Genomic DNA, 15880 nt, shown 5'->3' on the forward strand with positions numbered 1-15880 from the left:
CTTTGGACTTGATGTGATCGCAGCCAAAATCTCCTCAGCTTTGCAAAAGTTCAACTGAAAACAAGCAGTCAAAGGTTGTATATTTATAAACTTTCAGCATAGAACGTTCATACCCTGAACAGCAAACATCATCATTATGATGTATGGGGCAAATTTGCATATTTTGGAATGTATGCTCATTTGAACTGTATGGTGCTCGTCTCCAAGCAACTGCTACACAAAACAGGTCAAGTCAAGTGGCTTTTATTGTCATTTTAACCACGTGCAGAGGTGCTGTACAGAGTGAAATGAGACAGTGTTCCTCCGAGACCCTGGTGCTATATATGACATATACGGACAAACCCAGGACTACATAAAGTGCAGTGTGCATAAATTGCAAAAATAAACAAGACAAAACAGTGCAAAACGTGACAGAACAGGACGAAACAGACACAAGACAATGGAAATGTGCAAAATGCTGAGTATTGTGCAAAAGTAACTTGGTGTCTGTATGTATGTATATGAGTGTGAGATACTGCAGATAAGTGCTTGGTAGTGACATGTGTGAAGGTGTGCGTGTGCCAGTGCAGTCACTGAGTGTTCAGGGGTCTGACGGCTTGTGGGAAGAAACTTTTCCGTAGTTTGGTAGCGAGGGCCCGGATGTTGTGGGACCTCTTTCCAGAAGGCAGCAGGGTGAAGAGTGTGTTTGAAGGCTGTGTGGGGTCCTCCAGCAAGCGGGTGTTATAAGGAGGGGAGAGGGGCTCCAATGACCTTCTTAGCTGCTCTCACAATCCGTTGTAGGGTACTGCGATCCAATACGCTGCAGTTACCATACCAGACAGTGATGCAGCTACTTAGGATGCTCTCATTAGTCCCACTGTAAAAGGTGGTGAGAATGGATGGTGGGAGATGGGCTTTCCTCAGCTTCTGCATGAAGTAGAGACGCTGCTGGGCCTTCTTGGTTATGGAGCTGGTGTTGAGGGAGCAGGAGTGGTTCTCCGCCAGGTGGACACCAAGAAATCTGGTGCTCTTGACGACCTCCACAGAGGATCCATTCATGTTAAGTGGGCAGTGATCCCACTGTGCTCTCCTGAAGTCAACGATCTCTTTTGTTTTGTTTTGGTGTGCTGGGGGAGCAGCACAGCAAAGAAGGACTCATCCAGGCTGGAGAAACTGATCAGGAGGGCTAGCTCTGTGGTCGGCATGAAGCTGGACACTCTGGTGACAGTGGCAGAGAAAAGGACATTAAAGAAACTGATGGACATTATGAACAATGCTGGGCATCCTCTGCACATGGCCATTAACAACCAGAAGAGTCTGTTCAGTGACAGGTTGCTTCTCCCAAAGACAAGAACTAACAGACTTAAAAACTCCTTTGTCCCACACGCCATCAGACTGTTTAACTCCTCTCTGGAGGGGAGAGGGAGGGGAAACAGGAGGACAAAGGAGGGGGGAACAACTAAGCTGTAGTGCCTCTTCACCTCACTGTGCAATACCTTTTGTGCAATACTTTTGTAAATAGTCAACAGTGCAATAGACTCAATACTTGAAATGTGCAATTCACTTGTATTTTTATTTTTTATTCCTATTTATTCTATTTATCCCCTTCGTATATGCTGCTGTTCCTCACAAGCTGCAGATCCAGTTGTGTGCAGCACCTGTGCATCATTATAGGTGAGCCAAGGATCTGATGTAGAGTGTGGACTCTCCTCAGGATGGACAGAATTACAGATGCAGCAGCTGTTTCCGATGTATGGAAACCTGACACACAAACAAAAGTTTACAGTATCAGTGTAAAATAATTCATTTTGTCCAGGTTGAGAAGGTGAGCTTTGGTCCTTGTGCACCACGTGTACTCACCTGAAGCCGTCTCTAGTCTGAATTTTATTTTCCATTATTTATCCACCGCCCAAATGTTTCACTACGCTACTGCAAAAAGGTAAAAACACAAACACACAATTAGACGCTGAGCACTAGATGTGCATGTATGCTAGTGATGTGTCGAGTAATGGAGGGGGCGTTTCCGCGATGCACGTATCGAGGCTTGCTTCATTTATGGGAGGAGCTGAAAATGATGACGTCCGAAGCCTCGCTGCCCGGCTGTACCACGTGACTGGTTCATGAAGTGGTTCGAACTTTGCCGCGAGATGTGACAGCGATACAAACCCCTCAGACTTCAATCAAAATGTGGGTGTTTGATGGAGAGCTGCGGTTAGTGAGAGTTGGAGACAGCTGGGAGGCAGTTTGGAGGTTTATGAGAGTGAGGAGAGAAACTCAGGAGAGAATGGAGCCAGCTAAGAAGAGGAGGATGTCCTCCCCTGTGTGGGAACATTTTGATCTTATTCCTCCCAACAAGGTATTTCTACAGAAGATGTATTTTCATAATACTGATGGTGCAATACAATTTAAGTTAAGCTGTATTTACTTTTGTACAAGGTGAAGTGTTTGCTATGTGCCAGGGAGCTGGGATATAACAACAACACCTCATCCATGCTTAGGCACTACAGAGCTTTGCATGAGAATAAGGGGAACAGCGATTGTTGAGCAAGACCAGGTGAGCCATCAAATGCCATGATAATAATAGCATGCCGTAATGTTACTAAATGATATAACAATATTATACAAACTGTAATAAGTTACGTGTGTGATATTTATATTTGTGCTTTGTTTTTATTGTCTTTCCTCAGGAGAACAATCTCAAATAGATGAAAACCTGGTTAGCATGGTGATTGAGGACTCCCAGCCATTTAGCATTGTGGAGGACAAAGGATTTATAAGATTTGTTAAATCATTAAATCCTAGCTATGTTCTCCCCACTAAAAAGGTCATAAAAGCAGTGAAAATTTAGTTTTTACTGAATAAAATATGGGCAGGACTGACGCCTCAGTGTGTAGCTGTCCATACCTCAACGTTACAAAAGCACAACCACTGTCCACACCCCAACCACACCTCACCTCACAGTAAATGATCATTTCCATTTTAAGCATTTCCAAATAATCATTTTCCATACTGCCAGTATAAATATACACAGTATACTGCATCACTACAATATACATGTTTTACACACTCCTTTTGTTGTTGACATTTACAGGCTGTGTGCAAAAGGCCACACTCTTCAAATTCATGCCAACTAATATTTTTACGTCCAGTAGGTGTCCTACTAGAGCAAATGAAGCTTCAAGAAGCTTTGCGCTGGGGTGAACCAATTGGATGAAAAGCTTCAATGCTTCATCTGCCCATCACTAATGTATGCATGAGCTTTGAAATGTAAACATTTTGGGGGACGTTATTCTCTTACTTATTAAACACATGCTCCCATCCACTCTCTTGGTCCAGAAGCTCCATAATCCAAGTGTCCCAACTCAGGTCTGATGGCATTTTTTCAGTGGTGTTTTTAACCTCTTGGGAACTTTCACTACATTCCTTACTTGATGCAGAAAGAAGAAACGAGTCCATATCCAACCTTCAGAGCAGAGGCGATTAAGATCGGTATGGGTGTCACAGGTGTACCAGTCCGCCTTTTCTTCCAGGGCGAGAGGGGTTGCCATTCTTGTTCGCAGAACTATTCCTTTTATATTCAAAACTCAGATATGTGATCCAGGTGGGAGGTTCATACTTGTTACAGGTACAGTCAACTCCACCCCTGTAGTCCTCTTGAACATCTATGCCCCTAATTTTGACAACCCTGACTTCTTTAGTAAAATATTCAATCTTGTCTCACAATACAATGACCATAATATCATTATCGGTGGTGATTTTAATTGTTATTTCGGTCCATTGTTGGATAGGTCTTCTGCGTCCCTGGCCCCAACCTTGAGAGCTGTTTCTGTACTCAATACTCTTACTAAATCTTTGGACTTGGTTGACATTTGGAGGCACCAGCATCCGTTAGAAAAGCAATACTCTTTCTTCTCCCCTGTCCATGGCAGCTTCAGTAGAATTGACTATTTTCTTATTGATTCCAGGCTTATTTCGAAAGTGGTTAGTTCCACTTATCACAGTATTTTAGTTTCGGACCACGCACCTCTCTCAACGGTAATTGACTTCAACCTATATACCCCCCAATACAATTGGAAATTTAACCCCTCTTTATATCTAAATGACTCTTTTACGGTTTACCTATCTACTAAAATCGCAGAATTTTTACAATTTAATGATAATGGTGTAGTTTCAGACTCTGTTTTGTGGGAGTCCTTTAAAGTCGTTATTAGAGGCCATATTATTGCTTATCAAGCTTCTCAGAAGAGGGACAAACTCAGGCTGCGTACTAATATTGAGGCAGAGCTGTCTGTGTTGGAGGAGAAGTATCGCGATACCGGGGCTGCTGACACACTTAATACCATTCTCAAATTGAAATATGACTACAACCACATGTTGGGGGAGCAGGTCATGAATTGTATTCGTCGATTAAAACAGAAGCATTTTGAGCTTGGTGAAAAGGCTGACAAGGTGCTTTCCAGACAGCTGAAGGGCATTCAAGCTGAAAGGGCGATACACAGAATTCTCTCTGCAACTGGCCAGTTGCTGTCCGATCACAAGCAGATAAATGACAGATTTCGCAGTTTTTATTGTCAGTTATACACATCTAGTACTACGGCCACAGTTGCTGAAATCACTAATTTTCTTAATGCTTTAGACATCCCGACTCTTCCTGAGGCTGCACGGGGCTTACTCGATGCAGACTTTACGCTGGAGGAAATTAGAAATGCAATCTGCTCCTTTCCTAATGGAAAAGCATGTGGTCCGGACGGTTTCGGGATAGAGCTTTATAAGACACATATTGACGTTATCGCTCCCCTGCTACTTCGGATGGTAAATTGCGCAGTGTTAAACGGCTCATTCCCTCATTCTTTCTACGATGCCCATATATGTCTCCTCCTGAAAAAAGACAGAGACGAAACTAATGTTTCTTCCTATCGTCCCCTAAGTCTTCTCAACTCAGACCAAAAGATAATTGCTAAAGTCCTAACCAACCGGTTAAATAAGCACATAGGCTCTATAATTCATCCTGACCAATCGGGTTTTATCCCCAATAGATTCTCTTTTTCTAATACTAGATGTCTCTTAAATGCGATGTACTCAACGACACTGCCCAATTCTGCGGTGATTTCACTCGATGCCCAGCAGGCTTTCGACCAAGTGGAATGGAGTTATTTGTTTGCTACTCTTGAAAAATTTGGTTTTGGGTCGAATTTTTTGAATATGATTAAGTTGCTTTACGCTTGCCCTCGTTCCTCGGTCCTTACCAACCATGAGAGGTCGCTCCCGTTCCTCTTACACCGTGGGACAAGGCAGGGTTGTTGCCTCTCTCCAATGCTTTTTGCTTTAGCTCTTGAGCCGTTGGCCATTGCCATCAGAGCCAATTCCCATATCTCTGGTATAAATTGTGGCACGTCAGAGTACACCATCGGTCTGTATGCAGATGATATCATATTGGCTCTTTCAGATTTAAAGATCTCCCTTCCTCCACTTCTTAAGCTGATTGACAGCTTTGGCCACCTATCAGGGTTCACCATAAATTGGAAGAAGTCTGTTCTTATGCCGCTGTCGTCTGGTCTGGGCCCTGATTTCCTGTCTAGTTTGCCCTTTAAGGTCTCCCAGGATTACTTTTCATACCTGGGTATTAACATCCCTAGGAACTCAAAACTCCTCTTCAGGCTTAATTATTCGGTTCTAACTGATGAGCTCAAGTGTAAACTTCTCCCACTTTCAATGATTGGCCGTATCAATATAATCAAAATGGTTGTGCTCCCTAAATTCATGTACCTATTCCAGAACGTTCCTATTTTTCTCAGGTCTTCCTTTTTCAAAGCGTTGGATGCCATTATCATGCCTTTCGTTTGGGCCTACAAGCCCCCCCGCATCTCGAAGTCTCACTTGCAAAAGCCCTCGGACGAGGGTGGTCTGGGCCTTCCAGTTTTCAGACATTATTACTGGGCCTGTAATGCCAGAGCCTGGGTCTTCTGGAATCTGCCTATAGTTGGTGATGCTGTGGGATGCAGGTCCAGCCCTAAATGGCTCGAATTGGAGCTTAGCACTGCTATCGAGCACACTGGAGCATCCTTGCCAGCTATCTTATTTTCAAAATCGGTTATTAAAAGTGCATGTGATGACTTTATTCTTTGCAACTCCGTAAAAATATTGAATCAAATTAAGAGAATCTTGAACCTCCCGGTAGTGTCAACTTTTGCCCCGATCTGCCACAATCCTAGCTTTACGCCTAGTACAATGGATGCTGCTTTCAAACAATGGCCTGTCAAAGGGTTAATTGCTATAAAGGATCTTTATATTGACAATCATTTTGCCTCTTTTGCTCAGCTTCAGACAAAGTACAATCTCCCTACAAGTCATTTTTTTCGGTACTTACAAATTAGGAATTATGTCAAGCAAGCATTCTCAAATTTAGATACCATCCCCATACAGCATGTCTTTTACAATATGATGAACGAACCTCCCACCTCAAAACACTTAATTTCTCGGCTTGTCAACCTTTTTTCTTCGGCAGCCCCCTCTTGCCATATTAAAGAGGCTTGGACAAGGGACACTGGTTTGGTTATCTCTGACGATCTATGGGCTGAAGTGTTAAGTCGGATAAAACTATGCTCTGTTAACGCCCGGCTTCAGTTAATTCAATTTAAGGTTGTCCATAGACTGCACTATTCCAAAACCAAATTGAACAAGATTTTTCCTAACGTTTCCCCCAAATGTGATAAATGTAAACTTGTGGACGGTACTCTTGGGCATCTTTTTTGGTCCTGTTCTACGCTTACAGCCTTTTGGACTAGTATTTTTAGTTTCTATAGCACTGTTTATGATAGGCAACTGTATCCTGACTGTCTTATGGTGATCCTGGGCTGCTCCGGCGACTCCTTGGCACTTCCCTTTGCTGTTCAACAGGCCCTCATGTTTGGTATGGTGATTGCCAAACGTTTGATTCTGGGGGAGTGGAAATCTGCCTCCCCTCCCTGCTTCAAGAGGTGGCTCGAGGAGATGGTCTCCTGTCTATACCTGGAAGAAATTCGGTTCTCTACGTCTGATTCCATGGAGAAGTTCAGGAAGATATGGGGGCCCTTTATAGACCACATTAAGAAGGACAGTCCACGCCCTGGGTCCTGACCACATTGTTTTAACTGCTTTCATTCTGAGCTGTTGCCCATAACTGTTTTTGCATGATTGTTATCAGCTCCTCCTAGCGATCTTTGGATTTGATCTTGTGGATTGGACTCACTAGATTGTGAGTTGTTTGACATGTATACCAGTTGCTTTGTTTGCTTCTCTGCTGTTTTTAATAAGTGCTGGCCTTGTACCCTGTTGTGTGGTTTGTTGCTCTGTTTTTTTTGTTTGTTTGTTTGTTTTTTTTGGTTGTTATTGTCTTTATTGTCTGTGTTCTTCTGTCCCGCTGTTTGTGAATGTGTAAAAAAATTTTGAAACTTGCATAAATAAATACATTAAAAAAAAAGAAAAAAAAAGAAAGAAGAAACGAGTCAGGGATGCATAGCAAGCACAACAAGACACCAGCAGCCCAGACCTTTCACCAACTGAAGACATTTGCAGCACCATAAAACATGACAGAGAAGAGCTGGGACTATGTGAAAGGGTGAAGTGCTGCAGTAAAGTTGCAATGGTCCTATCTTTTATACAGTCTATGGTTCACTCTATTCGATTACCCTTTTCTCATGTTTTTGTTAGTTAGGGAGATAAGACATTGTTATTTGGTTTTATTCTTTTCATAAATAAGTTTTGTACATCCTTTAGATACGGTCCCTTTTGTTTGTTGTTTTGGGGTCCACCCCGAAGCTGTAGTTCGCTCCTTTCCTTTGTTAGAATTCAATCACTGTGAAAAAAAATCACCATCAAAATTGTACTGGTTGTGTGATGTGCTGCTTGGGGTCAGACAGGGGTGGATCACCCTTATATTATGGTCTGGCCACCCTTAGACAGGCCATAACACTAACTAAAATGAAAATTAAAACTAGACTTATAACTGGCTGGCTGGTGTCCTTACCAGTGTCCTTGGGTCTGAACTGTGGGCTCCTCTTTCCAGGTGTTCGTACTGCCTGAGTGGCACCAAGGTGTGCTGTCTTGCCTCTTTTGGGTTTTCTGCATGTTTCTGGCTCAACATGCAAGTATCCACTTCTTGACGTTCGCTGTTGGTTGCAGCCACTTGAGGTTTTTGGGCTCATTTGGGTTCTCAACACTGGGCGACTTTGATGGGAGTGAAAGCATCCTCACAACATAAATCACCACACTACCTGCTTTTGTTTCAGGTTTTTTCTTTATCCTTGTTAACATGTTTGGGTACTGGGTTTACCTGTAATGCATTTTGTGCTCCAAAAGCTGTTATTTTGTGCAGCTGTGCTCCAAAAGCTGTAAGCATGACCTTTCTTATCATTAGATTGTGCCACACCAGCACCTGAGAGAAAAGCTTTGAGTTTGATTTTGTGTTTGTGTTTTGCAGGCACTCAGGAGAATAAGTCATGATGTTTCTTGTGTTTGTCATGTTAGTATCTCAGTGCTTGTCAATCACCAGTCAACAGTGTCACCACTGTGAACAACATCCTGCGACTGTTTGAGCCAAAACCTTCGAGAAGTCCCTGCAGCTGCTTCAAAACTCATCACTGAGCTCGATCTCTCTTTTAACACGCTGGAGACAACAATGAAAGATGACTTTCTTTCATATGCTGCTTTGAGGGCTTTGCTGATGAAGTTCAGCCAAAACAGGAAACATGCAGCAGGAGACAGTAACTTGTTAAAATGTTATAAAAGGTACAATTAAAGATTTTCACCCTACAGGGTTGTCAATGATCCAAGGATAAATGTCTAATTTGGTCAAAAGTTTATAAGCCATTTCTGGAGAGACTGCAGTGGAAATGTTGTCACTTTTGGACTTTGCTACCTGCAGCTAAACATTTGCAGCTAAATCATTTATTTAAAAGCAGAAGCTGCAACTGATCGAGTGAATGTTTGTCTGAAAACTTAAACTGAACTCCAAGCGTACCATTGCTCCAGCTTACCATCTTTACCTGAGTGAATCAGTTTGTTGAACAATCTAAATGATTCAGAAACTTCTGTGACATCAACTTAACTAAGGCTCATTACAAATTTCACAAAACACTGCTGAATACTTTTAATATTTTTTTTATTAGTTATTTTTGTTTTGTTGTTATTTTGATTTTAATAAAACAAAATAACATAAAGAATCAAATTGTTTCTTTGTTTTTTTAAATTTAATTTATTTTACAAATAAATTAATAATAATATTAATAATAATAACAACAAATTAGTGCTGTCAGCGTAAACGTCATTAGTTAAAATGACGTTAACGCTGACAGCACTAATTTGTTGTTCCAGAGAGCAAGCCAAACACTGGTCTAGAAAAGGACGATCTCTAGTAGTGCTGCACTACTAGTAGATTTTGTTTTAACCTCCTAGGACCTGGTGTCCACATATGTGGACATAACATTTATGAGACCAAAATACAAAATTTTGCTCTTCAAAAACCTGATATCCACTTATGAGGGAGGACATTACACTGCCCCTGTTCAATCGAACTTTAAAATGAATGTCCTCATATGTGGATCTCATTTTTTTGAGAAACAAAAAAAAGATAGTCCGAATCTGATGTCTTTGTTTTCACATTCATCAGGTCCCAATCAACCCAAATGGCACAGAGAAATTAAAAATGCATGCCATGAAAGAGTTCAGGTCTTAGGATGTTAAAAATGTCCCTGCTGATGAGACCAGTGAATGTGGGGCGACAGTGGCAAGAAAAAACTCCCTCCTGGAGGAAGAAATCTTGGGAGGACCAGGCTCTCTGGGAGGACCCTCCCTCCTGAGGGCAATACTTACCAGTACTTGTCCTCCAGTGTGCGATGGTGGGCTGGGACGAGTGTTGTTTCTTCTCAGCATGATGATGACCTTCCTTCCATTTCCTGTTTCAGAACTGAGAATGAAGACAAAACTGGTTAACAAGGTAACAGGACATTTAAAAATTCTCTCACTTCAGGATGAGATGCTGTGTCTTCTTACGTTTCTCTTGTAAAACAGCATGTAGGCCGAGTGCTGCTGTTCCTCACAAGCTGCCGATCCGGTTGTGTGGAGCACCTGTGCGTCATTATAGGTGAGCCAGCGATCTGATGTAGAGTGCTGACTCTCCTCAGGATGGACAGAACTACAGATGTAGTGTCCTGAAATCACATTAAGACAAATGAATCCAACTTCTGGAAGTCAGCTGATTCAAGCAAACAGTGATTTTGACTTAGTGCGTCTTAGAACATCAAAAGCTTTTGTGTGTGAGTCCTTCACTGAAAAGTAGAAAGTTTTCATTTTCTGTTTGTAACAAGTCTGTTGTTTTACCTGACTCTGTGCCTCCATAATGATTGATGATGCTGACAAGACTATAACAGCCACCACCCTGAGAAGGAACAAATCCAAAGAGTGTTAGTTTCACAAAGTCTCACATCAGAGCCATAATTAAGCTGATTTGCTGAGGCTACGTCCACACTAATGCGTTTTCGTTTGAAAACACATCGTTTTCTCTCCGCTTTGACCTCCCGTCCACACTGAGATGGCGTTTTCCTCAAGGAAAAACACAGCATCTTGAAAACGCTCTCGAAAACGCACACATTTCAAAACGGAGTTGTCCCGTCGCAGTGTGGACACTCGAAAACGCAGACTTTCTAAAACGATGACGCATTTTAGTCATGTGATGCAGTCATGTGAGCAATTAAACAAAGATAGCCGAGTGCATTATACAGCGGTTGTTTTGATTGCTCTCAACTTTGACAGCCCTAAAAAAGATTAATATCAGTTTGTACATGCTCCGGATAGCTTTTCTTCAAATTCTGTAATCCTCACTCACTTTTGCGCATGCGCAGGACTGGAACGTAAGCGTTTTCGGCCGTTTCAATGCAGACGCACAACTATTTGAAAATGACTGAAAACACTAGTGTGGACACGGAGTTTTCAAATCTATCAGGGCTAGTGTGGACGTAGCCTGAGACGTTCTGCAGTCTGTTTTTACCTGATTGGATGGCACCACCAAGTCCCTCTGCAGCCTGACGGGGTCATCCACCTTCTTAATGTTGTAGGTTTGTGTAAAGCCAAACCTCTTCAGATGCAAGATCAGGACTCTGGCAGAAAAGAAAAAAAAAAAACACAAACAAGGTAGAAAATAAGAAGAATGAGTGTCAAACACAAACAGAAGATGGGAGAAAACGACTGCTCAAGTATTGTCTCGAAAAACTCTGATATTTGATGCGCCACAGTTTGGAAACCTGGTCAGTCGATCACTTCTGATGTGACCTTACTCACCTTGGCAGTGTATCAAAAGACGACTTCAGTTCTGAGGCCGTCCCTCCACAATCACAGCGAAATTCTATTTCTTGTTCCTGAACAACAGCACAGAGAAAACAGGCTTTATGGTAGAAAGAAATCTCAACATATGCACACACACATACGCACAAACACTAACAAAAAAGGTGTGTTAAGATCGCTGACACTACAACTCTATTGGAATTTGTGATCTTACCTTCAAGTATGTCTCTAACATGTTTATAATAGACCCCTCTGGAACAAGGTCAAGAGACAAGCTGGTGAAGTCCTCGTGCTGTGATGATTGGTGACCACAGCTACACATTTCAGGAGTAACGTAGTTAAAGTAAAGATCAGGTAGGTGGAAAAGAGGTATATGAAAATATTGCAACCAGCTCTGCGTTTCTGAAAGACAGGCTTACCTCTTGCATGTCCTCATGTTTTCCATTTTAAAAATGTGATGCTCTTCTACTGGGCAGGTATAACTTTGGCCCAGGAGAGCTGCGTTCCTCTCCAGGTGAGGTGCGAGCCTTTTGACCTCATTGAGGAACAATGTTAGGAATTCATGAGCGTCCTGAAAGAAAAGCAGAGAGATTTAAAACAGTACATCAAAATCAGAAGGTAAAGCAAAAAAACAAAATGTCCAAATAGCTGACGCACTTTCTGTGCACTGCCGGTGTATTCAGGAGCTTGACTGCTGAATGCCTTCTTAAAAGCTCTTAGGTGGTGATCTTTAAGGCCATAATCTGTTGACTCATGACAGTCCCTGACATCAATGAGCCTTCTGTAGAAAGGAAAGGGTAAACAGACATTTCTGCTGTTAGATCTCTTTGTTCTTCAGGTTTTTGAAGAAAGTAGAAGGTTGACGTAGCGCACCTTAAGAGCTGAGCTTCTGGATCTGTGCTCCACAAAACCTCCTGACGCCTGATGTCTCTTATGAACTCCTCAATGTTGAGGAGGCTCTGCAGGCAGGAGTTCATGTAGCAGGTGTTTCCGATGTTTGGAAACCTGACACACACGCACAACGTTTACAGTATCAGTGTAAAAGAATTCATTTTCTCCACTTTGACAAAGTGAGCTTTGGTCTTTGTGCACCACGTGTACTCACCCGAAGCAGTCTATAGTCCCAGTTTGACTTTCTATTATTTCTCCACCGCATGCTACACTGCTCCAAAAAGGTAAAAACACAAACACAAAATTAGGAAAGATGTCAGGATGCTGAGCAGTGTATGTGCATGGATGCATGAGCTTTGAAGTTGAAACATTTTGGAGGACGTCTTTCTCTTACCTGTTAAACACATGCTCCCATCCACTCTCTTGGTCCAGAAGCTCCATAATCCAAGTGTCCCAACTCAGGTCTGCTGGGATCGTTTCCGTGGTGCTTCTTACCTGATATAAATATATAGGACATAGCTGTGTGCCTCATTGCTCTTAATTGCTCTCATTTAACTGTGATGAGTAAATGCTTGATGACAGTGACTCTTTCCATAAAACATACCTTCCCGGATTTAAAAAGAGTCTTCACAGTGTTGCTCTCTGCCTCTGCATCGCTGTCAGTTTGCTGCAGAGGACGAACAAACATAAGTTTATTAAAAAGTACATTTTAAAGAGAATGTGTATTTCATATGTTTTGTGTAAAAGCAAACCGAGGAACAGCAGAAGATGTGTCTCCATTTTCTCTTCTTTTGGCCATTTTCAGGGTTAGCTGGTGTGGCAGCAACAGAAGCATCCGGGATGCTGATGAGGACAAAAGTGTAAATGTTGTGGAAATTTATAAGAAGGAGTACATTTTGCTAATATAGATTGCTAATAAAAGTGAATAACTGTAATGGAATACCAACATGAACAAAATCATGTATTTTATACATTTACACTCTACATTTTCAAACGCTAATCTCTGCATCCATATAAATAATAGACAAGACTAGAAGGAGTAAAAAAGATGTAAATACACAAGGTGGAAGAAAAATGCCAATAAAAGGGAAATAAAAGAGCTCCAACTCAACCACTGCTATAAATATCTCCAGCAGCATTAAAGACTGGCGCATTTCTTTACCTCTGATGAGACGTAGAAGGAATTTCCTTCTCTGCCACGTTTTGTTTGTGTAATTTCTGTTTAGAAACAAGAAAAGCAACATCAGTAATGGCATAAAACAAACATACCAAGTGGGTCTCTCCATGAAAAGTGTCCAGTTAGAGAATTTGGTATTATTTCATATTATTTATCACTTTAGTGAGCTGTCAGCTCATGAAGCAGATATAGGAATATCTTTAAATAAAATAAAAACAATTTATTCATGCCTTAAATTGAGTTTTAAAGTTTGTCCTATGAAATACAAAATCCTTCATTTGGTTCTGATCAAAATTCAGTTTTTACAGAAATCATCCATGAAGCTTCAAAAATGCTTATTCACCATAAAAAATATTTAGAGAAACATCCTGCAAGTCTCTTCGAACTTACCTTTCTGTGAAAAAAAAACGTTTAAACATCTTTGAACTTAATTTGAGGACATGGCTGTGTGCTAAATTGCTCTTAATTCTTCTCATTTAACTGTGATGAGTAAATGCTTGATGACAGTGACTCTTTCCATAAAACATACCTTCCAGAATTTAAAAAGAAACCAGCGACACTTTTTTTGTGTCTTCACAGTGTTGCTCTCTGCCTCTGCATCGCTGTCAGTTTGCTGCAGAGGACGAACAAACATACGTTTATTAAAAAAGTAAAGTCACTTTAAATTAACAAGTGCAATTTAAAGAGAATGTGCATTTCATATGTTTTGTGTAAAAGCAAACCGAGGAACAGCAGAGGTGTCTCCATTTTCTCTTCTTCTTTTGACCATTTTCAGTAACAGGAGCATCCGGGATGCTGATGAGGACAAAAGTGTAAATGTTATTTTTCAAAGTGCAAATTTTTAACAAGGAGTACATGCTGGAGATTGCAGATAAAAATTAATAACTGTAATGGAACAAAATCATGTATTTTGTACATTTACACTCTACATTTTCAAACGCTAATCTCTGAATCAATATAAATTATAGACAAGACTAGAAGGAGTAAAAAAGATGTAAATACACAAGGTGGAAGAAAAATGCCAATAAAAGGGAAATAAAAGAGCTCCAACTCAACCACTGCTATAAATATCTCCAGCAGCATTAAAGACTGGCGCATTTCTTTACCTCTGATGAGACGTAGAAGGAATTTCCTTCTCTGCCACGTTTTGTTTGTGTGATTTCTGTTTAGAAACAAGAAAAGCAACATCAGTAATGGCATAAAACAAAGTATATGGTATGAAAATACAAAATCCTTCATTTGGATTCAAAATTCAGTTTTTACAGAAATCATCCAAGAAGCTTCCTTAAAAGTTTCAAAAATGCTTGTTTACCATAAGAAAATATTCATAGAAATGTGCTGCGAGTCTCTTCAAACTTACCTTTCTGTGAAAAAGAAGTTTAAACATCTTTGGACTTGATGTGATCGCAGCCAAAATCTCCTCAGCTTTGCAAAAGTTCAACTGAAAACAAGCAGTCAAAGGTTGTATATTTATAAACTTTCAGCATAGAACGTTCATACCCTGAACAGCAAACATCATCATTATGATGTATGGGGCAAATTTGCATATTTTGGAATGTATGCTCATTTGAACTGTATGGTGCTCGTCTCCAAGCAACTGCTACACAAAACAGGTCAAGTCAAGTGGCTTTTATTGTCATTTTAACCACGTGCAGAGGTGCTGTACAGAGTGAAACGAGACAGCGTTCCTCCGAGACCCTGGTGCTATATATGACATATACGGACAAACCCAGGACTACATAAAGTGCAGTGTGCATAAATTGCAAAAATAAACAAGACAAAACAGTGCAAAACGTGACAGAACAGGACGAAACAGACACAAGACAATGGAAATGTGCAAAATGCTGAGTATTGTGCAAAAGTAACTTGGTGTCTGTATGTATGTATATGAGTGTGAGATACTGCAGATAAGTGCTTGGTAGTGACATGTGTGAAGGTGTGCGTGTGCCAGTGCAGTCACTGAGTGTTCAGGGGTCTGACGGCTTGTGGGAAGAAACTTTTCCGTAGTTTGGTAGCGAGGGCCCGGATGTTGTGGGACCTCTTTCCAGAAGGCAGCAGGGTGAAGAGTGTGTTTGAAGGCTGTGTGGGGTCCTCCAGCAAGCGGGTGTTATAAGGAGGGGAGAGGGGCTCCAATGACCTTCTTAGCTGCTCTCACAATCCGTTGTAGGGTACTGCGATCCAATACGCTGCAGTTACCATACCAGACAGTGATGCAGCTACTTAGGATGCTCTCATTAGTCCCACTGTAAAAGGTGGTGAGAATGGATGGTGGGAGATGGGCTTTCCTCAGCTTCTGCATGAAGTAGAGACGCTGCTGGGCCTTCTTGGTTATGGAGCTGGTGTTGAGGGAGCAGGAGTGGTTCTCCGCCAGGTGGACACCAAGAAATCTGGTGCTCTTGACGACCTCCACAGAGGATCCATTCATGTTAAGTGGGCAGTGATCCCACTGTGCTCTCCTGAAGTCAACGATCTCTTTTGTTTTGTTTTGGTGTGCTGGGGGAGCAGCACAGCAAAGAA

The 15880-nt window shown here is 41.5% G+C and overlaps 1 protein-coding gene across 1 annotated transcript; it reads right to left on the reverse strand.

Annotated features, from left to right (window-relative positions):
- Positions 1-9916: 9916 nt before the first annotated feature.
- On the reverse strand, positions 9917-14750 carry LOC146630754 (ubiquitin carboxyl-terminal hydrolase 12-like). Its single transcript, XM_085356606.1, has 18 exons — positions 14724-14750; positions 14470-14525; positions 14086-14158; positions 13893-13976; positions 13349-13404; positions 12939-13029; positions 12791-12853; positions 12581-12681; positions 12401-12457; positions 12169-12300; positions 11953-12076; positions 11715-11866; positions 11510-11609; positions 11293-11369; positions 11003-11111; positions 10336-10393; positions 10009-10166; positions 9917-9922 (listed from the first exon to the last, which is right to left on the reverse strand). The coding sequence occupies exons 1-18, from the start codon at positions 14748-14750 to the stop codon at positions 9917-9919; spliced, it is 1524 nt and encodes a 507-aa protein (XP_085212732.1).
- Between the last annotated feature and the right edge of the window lie 1130 nt (positions 14751-15880).

This window comes from Diplotaxodon limnothrissa, linkage group LG6 (genome assembly GCF_057381915.1).
Source record: "Diplotaxodon limnothrissa isolate DT_005_m linkage group LG6, D_limnothrissa_male_GT1.1, whole genome shotgun sequence".
Lineage (NCBI taxonomy): Eukaryota > Metazoa > Chordata > Actinopteri > Cichliformes > Cichlidae > Diplotaxodon > Diplotaxodon limnothrissa.